This window comes from Erythrolamprus reginae, chromosome 2 (genome assembly GCF_031021105.1).
Source record: "Erythrolamprus reginae isolate rEryReg1 chromosome 2, rEryReg1.hap1, whole genome shotgun sequence".
Classification (NCBI taxonomy): domain Eukaryota; kingdom Metazoa; phylum Chordata; class Lepidosauria; order Squamata; family Dipsadidae; genus Erythrolamprus; species Erythrolamprus reginae.
The window spans coordinates 315573378-315587967 of NC_091951.1; the positions used below are offsets into that span (position 1 = coordinate 315573378).

General features: G+C 41.5%; 2 protein-coding genes across 2 annotated transcripts; both read left to right on the plus strand.

The window, feature by feature from the left end:
* Positions 1–5765: 5765 nt before the first annotated feature.
* Positions 5766–7276, plus strand: LOC139159601 (proteinase-activated receptor 1-like). Its single transcript, XM_070736903.1, has 2 exons — positions 5766–5904; positions 6171–7276. Exons 1-2 carry the CDS (start codon positions 5766–5768, stop codon positions 7274–7276), a joined length of 1245 nt encoding a protein of 414 aa, XP_070593004.1.
* Positions 7277–8543: 1267 nt separating this feature from the next.
* On the plus strand, positions 8544–12468 carry LOC139159603 (proteinase-activated receptor 1-like). The gene is made up of 2 exons (XM_070736904.1): positions 8544–8607; positions 11363–12468. The coding sequence occupies exons 1-2, from the start codon at positions 8544–8546 to the stop codon at positions 12466–12468; spliced, it is 1170 nt and encodes a 389-aa protein (XP_070593005.1).
* Positions 12469–14590: the final 2122 nt, after the last annotated feature.

The window sequence follows — 14590 nt, forward strand, 5'->3', positions numbered from 1 at the left end:
CGGTATTTGCATTGGACACGGAAAGAACCACACAACAAAAGAGCTGGGTATTAATGGGTCACTTTATGGTTACACAAATGAAATAGACCTGCAAAGGTAAAACCTAAAAGGGACAGAAGTGCCTAACACATAACATTTCTAAGCAGCTATGGGCGAAAACTCCTTGCTAAGCAAGGGGAGGGTGCCATGGCCCTTCACTAACTCTCCACCACAGATCCCCACCTCCCAGGTCCCCATTAGAAGACCTGGGTAAATGAGCCCCAAGGGCGCCCCCTCTCCATCACTCAGGCCCTACATGCCCAGAGCTTCTGGGGAGGGGCAGCCCATCACCTTCTAAAAGGTGCCCCGAAGGAAAGCACACAACTGCTGCTAATGCCCCTTTCTGTCCCTAACTGTCACAGCAGAGGGTCAAATTCCAATTTAGACCCCCCTGCTGCCCACTGCCTGCACCAGCTCTTGCAGGCACCTCTGCAGGTCTTCAATAAATATGACATTACCTGCACTTGACAAATGCACACCATCATCTCTCTAGAAGACTCCTGAGCAAGATGCAGATCTCTGGAAAGTGGACCACTCAGTCCCCTAAACTCTGGGCCACTCTTCCCACTTCCTTGTTCACAAATTTCCTAGCCCTATTTATTCCCCTGGGGTCCTCAGTGCAGCGCCATACTTGACACGGCATCACACCAAACCACACCAGTTGTGTGTCTGGCCAACGCTCCTTGAGCACTCTGAGATCAATCACTGCTTGCCACATCCAAGCCAAGCTCTTCATCGCTCCAATATCATTGCCACCAAGGTGGATCACAAGCCATCTCGGCTCCACAACACAGACTTGCTGTAAAAAGAGCCACAGGATGGCCGGATCCTCACGACTTCCCCTACGGCTCGGCCACAGCACTATGGCCCAATGGTCCAGCTTCAGCTGTATTCCACAATGTGATTTTCCTGCTCCTCTGCCAGCCCAAAATGGCTTGCTGAGCATTTTTGTCCAAGTCACTCCACCGTAACCCCACATCTCAGCTTGAGCTGCATTCTGAATTCAGCTTACTCCGCTCTCCTTAAGGGCCAAAACCGCTGTGCTGGGGCCACCAATCAGGACAAGGGCTTCTCCCCCATATGCACTCTGGGGAGAGGAAAAAACAAAGTAGCATTAGCTCTGATCTCCGCCTAGCCCCAATTCTGATGTGTGGACCTAGGCTTGAAAGCTTCAACTTCCCCCTGTCCAACTTGAATCTGCCCCGCACTGAAAACCCAAAGCCACTGCCCTTGTGGCAGCCCAGATCCTATATAGGTGCGTGTTGAAACTGCCAGGGTCTGACTTTGACTGCATAGTGCCCCACAAACCCATGTCTCAATTGATTTTCGGCTAATGTGGTGCTGTCCTAATGGACAGATCAGAAACCCGTGCCTGTTTTCCAACTTCTAGTGCACCCAATAGGCTCATGTTTTGCCCTCCCCAGGCTCCAAAGGCTTCCCTGGAGCAGGGGAGGGTAAAAATTTCCTCCCTCATCTCCTCCAGAGGCTCTCTGGAAGCCAAAAACGCCCTCCCAGAGCCTCTGTCTAAGCCAAAAAATAGCTGTCTGGCACACACATGCACATTGGAACTGAGCTAGGGCAACGGCTCGTGTGCCAGCAGATATGACTCCACATGCCACATAGGTTTGCCATCACTCTTCTAGGAAGTGAAAATTCTAAATTACATAAAAGCATATTTTTCTGTTCCTGCTGTTAGCAGAGAAGAGCTGATTTCCTATCCAAAATTGTACTGCACCTTCTGCTTAGCTGTATTCATACAGTAAAATATTACATTAATGTACAGCATATTTCCTAGAAAACCAATTTGGTAATCAAGGCCTCAGGGTTGAAACCAGGAGACCACGCATTCCATTCCTATCTCAGGCCCAAAGTCATATGACTGAATTTGATCCAATCACCATTGCCTCAGCTTCAGCCAAGAGGCAGTGACAAACTTTTTCCAAAAAACCTTGCTAAGGAAGCTAAAAGGATGTTTCCATCCGATCCGAGAGAATCAAGCACAATGCACAGCAGGGGAGGGAAAACCCTTATGCACTAAACCATATTTATCTACAGTAGAACCCCGACTTACTAGATTAATTGGTGCCGGAAGGAGGCTCGTACGTCGAAAAGCTTGTATGATGAAACATTGTTTCCCATAGGAAACAATGGAAAAGCGATTAATGGGTGCAAGCCCGAGGGCGGAGGCGGCAGTAGCGGCGGCGGTGGCTGCGGGGAGTCCAGCGCTGCCTGAGCTGTGAAGGTAAGGGCCAGGGAAAAGGGAGCCAGGCTGCTTTTTCTTTCCCGGGGGAGTGGGTGGGAAGGGCGAAGCCTCTAGGCTGATCTTTGCGGGTGGAAAGTGTGGGATCAGGCAGGGCGTAAGGCGGAAAGCCTCATTTTTTTGAGGGGAAAAGACGTCGGCTGAGGGGTGCCCGGTGCTTCCCGGCGAGGAGGAGGAGGAGCTGGGCTCCGGAGGGGCGCACGGGGAAGGGCTTGAGCCGCTGCCTTCTCCTTTCCCCTCCCAGCTTCCAAGCCGCATTCGCCTTCCTCCGCCGCCGCCAGCATCCAGCTCTTCCTCCGCTTCTCGCTTCTCTACAGAATGACAGCCAGGCAGAGGCTGGCGGCGGCGGAGGAAGGCGGATGCGGCTTAGAAGCTGGGAGGGGGGCGGAATATGGGAGGAGAGAGGCAGCCTCCACGCTTTCCTTTCGGAGGAAGAGCTAAGTGGCCAAAGACGTTCCGCCCCCCTCCCAGCTTCCAAGCCGCATTCGCCTTCCTCCGCCGCCGCCAGCATCCAGCTCTTCCTCCGCTTCTCGCTTCTCTACAGAATGACAGCCGGGAGGAGCCTGGCGGCGGCTGGCGGCAGCAGAAGGAACGCTCATACCCCGAATTTGGGCTCGTAAGTAGAATCAAAATATCTCTCCCCTCCTAGCTCGCATCTCGAAATGCTCGTATATAGAGCAGCTCGTATGTTGAGGTTCTACTGTATTAACCTAAGGAGCTACATGACAATGTCCCAAGCAAAGTTTTAGCAAGAACAATTTTACTCCATAAACATAACTGATTGCCTGGAGTATTCATTTTCTTTAACTAACCACCAAGTGCTCTAGGTTCCTTAGAGGTCTATGATAAACTCTTGCTGTAAACAGAATTTATTGTTTTCAACTGTGCAATAAGTTGCCTTTATTACCCCACTACTGTACCTTCACCAAGTTACAGTATCAGGGGTGGGCTACCATTCCCAGCTGTACAGGAACGGGTTGGGAGTGCATGCGGGTCCCCCCTGTGCGCCCCCACGCCCTGCCGATGTGCGCCCCATGAGGGATTCAGCTTCTGCGCATGTGCAGAAGCTAAATCTCGCACGAGGATGAGATTTCCGGGTTTTTCCACTTCTGCGCATGCATAGAAGTGAAAAACCCAGAAACAGGCTAAAAAAAGGTAAGTGGTCACTTAACCCAATTATCTACCCAAAATTCCATAGTGGTGATGCATTAAAGGAAGTATTTGAGGACATTGGTGAGTGGACAGATTATGAGTGGACAGAATTATGAGTGGACAGACAACATGAGTGGACAGACATCGATTCGTGAGTGGACAGATATCGTGCTGGAAACTCTTCTATCAGAATAATATCACAACTACTTTCCTAGATTATAAGTCAGCGGAAGAGATAATGACTAAGTTTTGCATTTCAAGAATTCTATAATTTATTGGAAAGTTCCAACTTATCTCCCTTGCGCTGACCAAGAGATTTTATTCACATTAATCAGCTCACCAATGCAAGGATGTTTGTGTTAGCAGTCAGCATGAGAATGTAAATATCTGATCATTTTAAATATCTGATTTATGATCTGAATTTGCAAATGCTGCTGCAATAATAAATGTTATGATGATGAAAGCGCTGCCAGAGTTTTCGTCTCCTTATAATATTTTATTAAAATGATAAACGCTAAAGAGCAAATATTTTTGAAACTGTGGACCTAAGCTTCATAGAGTAAACATCAGTTCAACATTTACGCGGTCCTTAACATTGTCTTTCTACAGGTAATCCTGAACTTACAACCAGTTGTTTAATGAATATTTGAAATTACAATGGCACTGAAAAAAGTGACTTATTACTGTTTTTCACATTTATGACCTTTGCAGTCACATGATCAAAATGTGGACACGTATTTATGACAGTTGCTCTGTCCCAGGTTCATGTAACCAGCATTTGTAACTTTCCAAGCCAGTTTCCGACAAACAAAATCAACTGGGGAAGCTAGATTTTTTAACGATGATTCACTTAGCAACTGCAATGATTCACCGTACAACTATAACAAACAAAAAAGTCATAAAATGGGACAAAACTCACTTAACAACTGCCTTACCTAGCAACAGAAATTTTGGGTTCAATTGTGATTATAACTCGAAGATTATTTATAGTTTATGTCCTCAACCTGCATTATTAAATTTCTTTTAAAGTATTAAAAACTTCAATATCTTCCCCCATTCTATTTTACATCCAATCTTGATATTTTACATGACATTTGATCATTTGTTTTCTTATTTGTAAAGATAGGCGTAAATAAGTGCACTGGAGTGCCTTTCGTCCCCTGTCCAATTATCTTTCCTTTCCTTCACCTATCTTATATATTCTCTTCCTTTCATATATCCTCTCCTCTAAGTTCACTTTCACCCTCTTTTATATTATCACATGTCTATTTTTCTTCCTATGTATTTGTATATTGGACAAATGAATAAGTAAATAAATAAATAATATTTTACTATTACAGTAGAGTCTCAATTATCCGGCATAAACGGGCGGGCTGATAGTCAGAAAGCTGAAAATGTCAGATAATCCAGAGGGTCTAAGAAAAGCCTTGAAATCACTATGAATCGCAAACGTATTGAAGTTTTATTGCAGTAATGTTACAGTAACAACATCGTAGTGTATAAGCAGTTCAGCCGTCTCAAAATTTAAAGAAATCAGTGATCCTATTCTGCTTTCCTGACAATTGCCCAGCTAAGTCTTGCCATTTTTGCAAAATCATAATGTCGACCCTGTAGTTTCTTCTTGTTGCTCAGTGTACTTTGTTGCAATTTCTAGAGCCCTAACCCCATCGCCACGCGAGATTGGGAGAGGTTCAACAGATGATGCTTGCTCATCAATTTATATTTTGTCGCCATTGCTATTGACAAGAACGACAATTTCTTCATCAGTACTTTCATACTGATCTTCTTTGCTCATCCAGCTGCCAATCCAGCTGCCAAACAATGTCATCTGGCAGGCCCTAGGAGAAGAGCCTTCTTTGTGGCGGCCCCAGCCCTCTGGAATCAACTCCCCCCGGGGATTAGGACTGCCCCCACCCTCCTTGCCTTTTGCAAATTACTGAAAACCCACCTATGCAAATTCCTGAAAACCCACCTTAGCTGTTTCATTTTATGTATGGTTTAATTGGATGGTATGACTGTTCTTTATAATGGGTTTTTATAATTGTTTTTAATATTAGATTTATGCTTTGTATTTTGTTGTGAGCTGCTCCGAGTCTTCGGAGAGGGGCGGCATACAAGTCTAATAAATTATTATTATTATTATTATTATTATTATTATTATTATTATTAATATCTTGCGAAGACACATCCTCATACCCAGCAATACTGTGCACTAAGGATAGAACGCCTTCCTCATCGCGACTGCTATGTTTGGTGGCGTGTCTGGAGGGTGTGTGTGCAGAAGTGCCTATTGCCATGCTACCAAGCAGCTGCAATGTCAGATAATCCAGAATGTCGGATGACCGAAGGACGGATAAAATTAACTGAAGAGTCTTCTGCTAAAAAGGACTGGAGAAACTATTCTGTGTTTTCACTGCTTGGCCTTAGGGATGGAACAAAAGAAAAAGCCAAAAGTAACAAATGATATCAAGTGTTAAGTGGTTTGTTTGTTTGTTCAATTTCTATGCTGCCCAACTCCCTAGGGACTCTAGGCAGCTCACAGCAAAAATATAAAACATCAATAATACTACAAAAACTTCTTTCTCTGGAAGAGGTTTCATGTGATTTATCTAACTGTTGCGCTCTAGAGATAAAAAGAGTTACATGATATGATGTCAGGCAATTCATTCAGTGTTTCTATATTTCATTTGTATATTGCTTTTTATTTTTCCTCCCCCAGATTCATCAGATCAAATTACTCTTTCATCTAAGCCTAGGAAACGTTTGCCAGCTTTAATCAATTCTACAATTGGGAATCTGTCAGACATCCACCGTAAAGAAGGAAGTCCCATTCTCCTTTTAGGTGACGTTGAAACATATTTCACTAATCAATGGCTGACTCAGTTTCTCCCTGCGTTTGAGGCTCTTGTGTTTGTTCTGGGTTTTCCCTTAAACTCTTTGGCGATTCATATTTTTGTGACGAAGACGAAGATCTGGAAGCCGGCCATGGTGTATATGCTCAATCTGGCTTTTGCAGATCTGCTTATGCTGAGCATGCTGCCTCTCAAAATCACATACCTCTTTAGTGGACACAACTGGGTCTTTGGGACTACGATGTGCCAGATAGTCACATCTACTCTCATCTGCAATACGTATTGCTCCGTTCTGCTGATGACAGGGATCAGCGTGGATCGTTTCTTGGCTTTGGTTTATCCCATGAAGTCTCTGCCATGGCGCACAGCAAGGCGGGCCTCTGTGGCCTGTTTTGCCATCTGGCTGCTCGCCATAGTGGGGGCGAGCCCTGTGCTGGCCTTTGATATCACTCTGCGGATACCTCAGATGAACATTACCACTTGCTTCGAGGCTCAAACTATCTCTGCTTCGGTGGAATTCATCAACTATTACTTATTTGCCTTATCTATTTTCTTCTTTTTCATCCCGTTACTAATCTCTACTGCTTGTTATATATGCATTATAAGGCAACTTTTAATGTCCAGGTTTATGGTGCAACAAAGGAGGAAGAGACGTGCCATCTTTTTATCCGGCATTGTCTTGTGCACCTTCTTTCTTTGTTTTGGTCCAGCCAATATCTTGCTATTAATGCAACTCCTTTTTCCGTATGAACAGCTTCAGAGTATCATTTTTGTCTACATGCTTAGCCTTTCCCTGAGTGCCTTCAACTGTTGCCTTGACCCCTTAATCTACTATTATGCCTCCTCAGAATGCCAGAGGCAGGTCTGGAGTGTTTTGTGCCCCGGAAAGCTGCTTCTGGTTGGAAAAGATAGTCAAACAAGTAGCAAAATAGCACCTTATCCCAAAGCTTCAGACCCATCCTTTCCCATTTAGTGCTTTATTGAAGTATCTACATAATGCATGGATTGAATCTAAATGTTCAATGTCCTATCGGAGCTTTTTTTCTATTCAGGGAGTCCTCAGCTTATGATCACAATTGAGCCTAAAAGTTCTGTTACTAAGCCAGAGGTGGTTTTGTCCCAACAACTTTCTGGTCACAGTTGCTTAGGAAATCACTGATGTTGTTGACTTAGTAACATGATTGTTAAGGGAATCTGGCCTCCCCCATTGACTCTGCATATCAGAAAGTCACAAAAGGTGATCACATTTCTCTGGGACCATGTAACTGTCATAAAGACAAGTGGCTGCCCAGTCTCTTCTTAAAAACCTCCAGTGATGAAGCAACTACAACTTTTGAAGGCAAGTTGTTCCATTAGTTAATTGTTCTCACTGTTAGGAAGTTTCACTTAATTCCAAGTTTCTTCCCTCCTTGATTAGTTTTCATCCGTCAGAATTCCCCTTCTTTTTAATATATTAATTCACATATCTGCTTAGTGATTTGCTCCTGCTTTCCAAATTATGTGACCAAGCATGTTAGGACTCTGTCCAAATGGTTGGGTTGGCAATATATAAGCAAGTCAACGATGTATGTATGCATGTATTAAGGTAATATAGCTTTAAATGTATTACTGAGTTTCAATTGGTTGTGGTGTTGCAAGTTACCATTAGGGGGCGATAGAGATCATGATTTTCTCTCTCTCTACTGATTCATTCCTTATTGATACTTTGACTGATATAGTCACGTGTGCAATAGGTTTGCCATTACAGTCATAGGGCATTTAGATTTGTGGAGAAAGGTACTAAAAACATATATAGTAGTGCAACTGCTAAGTTTATGGAGCATGTTGGATGGAATAGGCTAGAACAGGAAGATAACAGAATGAAGGATAGTGTTGTTGTTGAGACTCCATTGTTTCAGGATAGTACTCTTACTCATAGATATTATTTTATTTATTTATTTATTACTTAGATTTGTATGCCGCCCCTCTCCGCAGATATGTTGAAAATAATAACGAAGAGGAATTGGTGGGAGAATCCGCTATAAATGGTGAAAGGGATTTGATAGGGGAGGTAAAGTTAGAAGTAAAAGAAGAGGAAATTCCTAGTATAAGTATTGATTTGCCTAAGAGAGGTACTAGAGAAAGACGGCCACCTGATAGATTTTAAGCCAGTATTGTTGGTTAAGTGAATTCAGAACCTTCTAATTTTAATGAAATTAAGGTTGTATCCCGAAAAGGATCAGAAAGCTTGGCAGGAAGCCATGGATAGAGAGTTAAAATCATTAAAGGATTTAGAAGTCTATGAAGAGGAAGTATTACCATCAGGTGAACATGCTATAGGTTGTTGATGGGCATATAAAATAAAAACAGGCAGTGATGGAACTGTTACTGATAAGGCAAGGCTTGTTGCTCAGGGTTTTGCACAGACTAATAAAGATTATGATGAAGCTTTTGCTCCAAGTCTGAAAGCAAGTACTTAGAGAGCAACTTTAGTGTGAGCAGCCAAGAATGAGTATACAATGTTCCCTCACTTTTCGCGGGGGATGCGTTCCGAGACCACCCACGAAAGTCAAATTTCCGCGAAGTAGAGATGCGGAAGTAAATACACTATTTTTGGTTATGAACAGTATCACAAGCCTTCCCTTAATACTTTAAACCCCTAAATTGCGATTTCCCATTCCCTTAGCAACCATTTAGATTATTACTCACCATGTTTATTTATTAAAGTTTATTAAAAAATATTTATTAAAGGTGGATGAATGTTTGGCGATGACATATGACGTCATTGGGCAGGAAAAACCATGGTATAGGGGGGAAAACCGCAAAGTATTTTTTAATTAATATTTTTGAAAAAACATGGTATAGACTTTTCACGAAGTTCGAACCCGCGAAAATCAAGGGAACACTGTATTGTCAATCATATAGATATGGAAACAGTGTATTTGCATGCACCATTGCAACATACTATTTACATGAGGAAATCATTAGAGCTGAAAGATAATGGTAAAACGGTTATTGGAAATTGATGAAAAGTCTGTATGGTTTGAAACAAGCAGGATATGAATGGAACAAATGTACAGTTAATGAATTAGTTGATATGGGTTTCAAAGCAAAGGATTAGCTGATCCTTGTTTGTTCAAAAGAGGGAGAGATAGTTTAGTTTCTTTATTATTATTATTTACAGATGATATTGCCATTATCACAAAAATGGAAAAAGAAGCAAATGATATTGTTGCTAGATTGGAGAAAAAGTTCAGAATAAGAAAATTAGGGGAGATCAAACATTATCTAGGTTTAGATATAATTAAAACAAATCCAGGGTTTAAGGTATCACCCAAAAAAAATAAGCCAATTACTGAAGCGTTATAATATGGAAAACTGTAAAACAGCTGACATCTATGAATACTGAGTTTCTACATAACTATGTTAAAGGCCATATGTTTGACAAAGAAATATATCAAGCATTAATTGGAAGCTTATCATATTTAGGAAATTGGTCAACATCAGATATCTCATATAGTGTCAATCAATTGGCTAGATATAACATGGATCCTAATGAAAGGCATTGGCAGGCAGTGAAGCAAATACTTAGGTATTTGAAATATACAATGCATTCTTCATTGTATCTGGAACCAAGGTCTGAACAGGTATTAACCACATATGCAGATGTGAGCTTTGCTACTGATATTAGAACACAAAGATCAACTTCAGGAATAGTGATACTGTTAGGTATTGTATTAGTTGGATGGAGATCTATTAGACAACAACATATCAGTTTATCAACAATGGAAGCTGAACTTTCATGTTTGTCTGTAATGTGTACAGAATTAATATACTATAAGCAATTGTTAATTTATTTATTTATTTATTATATTTGTATGCCGCCCCTTTCCTAATAGATATGGGAATAGAGGTATATGATCAGTTTACTGTATATGAGGATAATCAATCAGCAAATAGTATGACAACTAATTTGTATATAAAAACAAGATCAAAGCATACTGACTTAAAGTATCTAGATGTTAGCAGTGTGTACAAAGTAAAATGATTAAGTTGGAATATTGTATGACTGTATATTACAGATCAGTTTACAAAAGCTCAAGGTGCTATTAAGCATAAAGAATGTTGTGAACGTTATAATATGAGAATGTAAAGTGTTTTATATTGACTACCCAAAGGGGGGAGTGTTAGGACTCTGTCCAAACAGTTGGGTTGGCAATATATAAACAAGCCAACTACATATGTTTGTATGTATTAAGGTAATATAGCTTTAAATGTACAGTAGTCCCTCGCTATACCTCGCTTCACCTACTGCGGCTTCACTTCATCGCGGGTTTCTGAGGAAGTCGATCGGCAGATTTAAACAGCCCGCCGAACTCGATCGGCAGGTTTTTTTTAAAAAAAATATCTAAAATTGTAAATACTGTATTTAAATACTGTATCTAAAATAAATACTGTGTGGGAAGGGTTCATAAACACTTAAAACAATGAAAACTTACCAAACAATTACAATATAAATACTTAAATAAGTACTATCAGTCGATAAATTCCCCATCGCGGATTTCACCTATCGCGGCCAGGTCTGGAACGTAACACCAGCGATAGGTGAGGGACTACTGTATTACTGAGTTCCAAATGGCTGCGGTGTTGCAAGTTACCATAAGAGGGTGATAGAGATCATGATTCTCTCTTTGCTAATTCATTTCTTATTGACACTGTGTTGTTTTATGATAGTCTGATGCCTTTGTAAGCTGTCATGTATGTCTGATATGTAAGACTAAGCTTGTAAGAAGATTATTGTACTGTATTGCGATATATTGATTGATTTAAATGTATATGACAATCAAATACTACTGTGTGTTTTCACTGCTCTGCTTTAGGGATGGGACAATGGAAAAAGCGTAAGGTAATGGTGATGTCAAGAGTTAAGTGGTTTATCTTTCTTAGGAAGAGGTTTCATGCGATTTATCTAATTGCTTTGCTCTAGGGATAAAAAGAGTTACATGAAATGATGGCAGGTATTTCATTCAGTGTTTATATATTTCATTTGTATATTGCTTTTTATTTTTTCCCCTACCAGATTCATCAGATCAAATTATTCTTTCATCTAAGACTAGGAAACGTTTGCCAGCTTTAATCAATTCTACAAATGGGAATCTGTCAGACATCCACCGTAAAGAAGAAAGTCCCATTCTCTTTTTAAGTGATGTTGAAGCATATTTCACTAATCAATGGCCGACTCGGTTTCTCCCTGTGTTCGAGGTTCTTGTGTTTGTTCTGGGTTTTCCCTTAAATGCTTTGGCAATTCATATTTTTGTGACGAAGACGAAGATCTGGAAGCCGGCCATGGTGTATATGCTCAATCTGGCTTTTTCAGATCTGCTTATGCTGAGCGTGCTGCCTCTCAAAATCACATACCTCTTTAGCGGACACAACTGGGTCTTTGGGACTACGATGTGCCAGTTGGCCTCTTCTGCTTTCGTCTGCAACATGTATTGCTCCGTTCTGCTGATGACAGGGATCAGCGTCGATCGTTTCTTGGCTTTGGTTTGCCCCATGAAGTCTCTGCCGTGGCGCACAGCAAAGCGGGCCTCGGTGGTCTGTTTCGCCATCTGGGTGCTCGCAATAATGGGGGCGAGCCCTGTGCTGGCCTTTGATATCACTCTGCGGATACCTCAGATGAACATTACCACTTGCTTCGAGGTACTAAGTCACTCTAAGTCTACGGAATTCTTCAGCTATTACGTATTTGCCTTTTCTATTTTTTTCTTTTTCATCCCGTTACTAATCTCTACCGCCTGTTATATATGCATTATAAGGCAACTTTTAATATCCAGGTTTATGGTGCAGCAAAGGAGGAAGAGACGTGCCATCTTCTTGTCCGGTGTTGTCTTGTGCACCTTCTTGCTCTGTTTTGGTCCAGCTAATATCTTGCTATTAATGCCACTCTTTTTTCCATCTGAAGAGCTTGAGAACATCTTTTTTGCCCACATGCTCTGCCTTTCCCTGGGTTTCCTCAATGCTTGCCTCGACCCCTTAATCTACTATTATGCCTCCTCAGAATGCCAGAGGCAGATCTGGAGGGTTTTGTGCCCCAGAAAGCTGCTTCTGGCTGGAAAAGAGAGTCAAACACACAGCAACATAGCACCCTCTCCCAAAGGTTCAGACCCATCATTTCCCATTTAATGCTTTATTGCTGTATCTACATAATGCATGGATTGATAATATCACAAGTGTGAATCTAAATGTTCAATGTCTTATCAGAACTTTTTTCCTATTCAGGGGGTTCTCAACTTATGATCCCAATTGAGCCTGGTTTTGTTCCATTTTTATGACCTTTCTGGTCAGTTGCAAAATGAATCACTGCAGTTGTTAGTAACATGATTGTTAAGTGAATCTGGCTTCTCCATTGACTTTGCTTATCAGAAGGTCACAAAAGATGATCACACTTCCTTGGGGCAATACAACTGTCATAAATACATGCCAGTTGCCAAGTGTCCCAGTTTTGATCATGTGACTACGGAGATACTGCAATGGTCGAAAGTATGAAAAATGATCCAGTTACTTTTTCAAGCGCTGTTGTAACTTTGAAAGTTGTAACTTTTCAAGCGCTGTTGTAACTTTGTGCTGTTGTGAACTTTGAATGAATGGTTGTAAGCTATCTGTGCAAGAGGGATACTCTCAACATGATCAAAAAAGTCAAGATGGTGACCATGACTGAATAATTGAAGCTCTGCCTTTTTTATATTTTTGTTTGTGCAGTTGTGAAGATGAGTTCAGTTATTTCAAATACCCATCCAATTTAATAGCAAAATCACAAAGCAGATTAAAGGTGTACAGTTATTTCAAATACCCATGCAATTTAAAAGCTGGTCAAAGGTGTTTTCACACGTCCATAAAAACACACTAGACCAGTGATGGCAAACCTATGGCACGGGTGCTACAGGTGGCACATGGAGCCATATCTGGTGGCACACAAGCTACTGCCCTAGTTCAGCTCCAACATGCATGTGCATGCTGGCCATTTGATTTTCAGCTCACGTGGAGGCCATAGGAGGGCATTTTCAGCTTACAGAAGGCCTCTGGAGGAATGGAGAAGGGCATTTTTGCCCCTTCCAGGCTCCAGGAAAGCCTTGGGAGGGCGAAGTTGGGAAATGGGCCTACTCGACACACCAGAAGTTGGGAAGTGTGCCATTTCTGGCCTCCGGGGGGAGGGGGTGGCTGTTTTCCTCCTCTGCGGGCATTGAATTATGGGTGTGGGCACTTGCACATGTGCGATAACACGCACATGAACACTTTCATCCCCCATGGAAAAAACAGTGCGCAGAAAATGACTAAGACATAGTAAAAAAACTATTGTAAATGAAGAAAAGAAGAGAAATTTAGTTTAATGCAATACCATTCACTCAAAGGTAACTTGCAAGCTGTTCTTGCTTGCATCACATCCATACACAGCTTCATTCAATATCTTTTGATGCTTTCACATCAAATATAGTCCGTATTACAACTGGGGTCCCACAAGGTTCTGTGTTGGGACCTCTCCTTTTTCTGCTATACACATTTCCCTTGGGAGCACTTGTTTGGGGTTTTCAGCATCGCTCTTATGCTGATGACAGTTAAATCTTTAGTGATGGTATTTAAGGCCCTGCACTCAAACACACCAAATTACTTGGTGACCTATCTATCTTGGAATACACCATTGAGGGACTTATGTTCGGCAGGGAAGGATCAGTTGACTATCGTACAGACACGAACAACAACATCAAAATTGCGGACGTTTCAAGATTTGGCCCCATGTCTTTGGAAGAGTCTTCCCTTAGAGCTTCGGGTAGAGGAGAATTTTCTCCGCTTCCGCAAGGCACTAAAGACATTCCTCTTTGATTCAGCAGATTGAAACATCCTTGTTCTGGGGATCAGCAAGAGGGGAGGACACTGGAGAGATTGGGAATGGTTTTAACAAGGTTTGTGGTTTTATTAGTTGTGTTTTAGCCAAGTGTGTGTCTGCCTACTGTTGTATATGGCTTGCTGTCATGTCCTTTGTTAAAATGGCATATAAATAATAATAATAATAATAATAATAACAACAACAACAACTTATTATTATGATTATTATGATTATTATTACTATGATGATGATGATGATGATTATTATTATTATTATTATTATTATTATTTTTATTATTTCACCTCTGTCTCTTTGAGCATCTTTAATCCAAAAGATCAGGAAGGGACCTTGGAGGTCTTCTAGTCCAACCCCCTGTTCAAGCAGGAGACCCTACACCAGTGATGGCGAACCTATGGCACGGGT

Coding starts and splice junctions, on each gene's coding strand:
- LOC139159601 (XM_070736903.1), top strand. CDS start 5,766: ATGTCAGATAATCCAGAATGTCGGATGACCGAAGGACGGATAAAATTA. Junction 5,905..6,170: donor AACAAAAGAAAAAGCCAAAA/GTAACAAATGAT, acceptor TTCCTCCCCCAG/ATTCATCAGATCAAATTACT.
- LOC139159603 (XM_070736904.1), top strand. CDS start 8,544: ATGGATAGAGAGTTAAAATCATTAAAGGATTTAGAAGTCTATGAAGAG. Junction 8,608..11,362: donor AGAGGAAGTATTACCATCAG/GTGAACATGCTA, acceptor TTCCCCTACCAG/ATTCATCAGATCAAATTATT.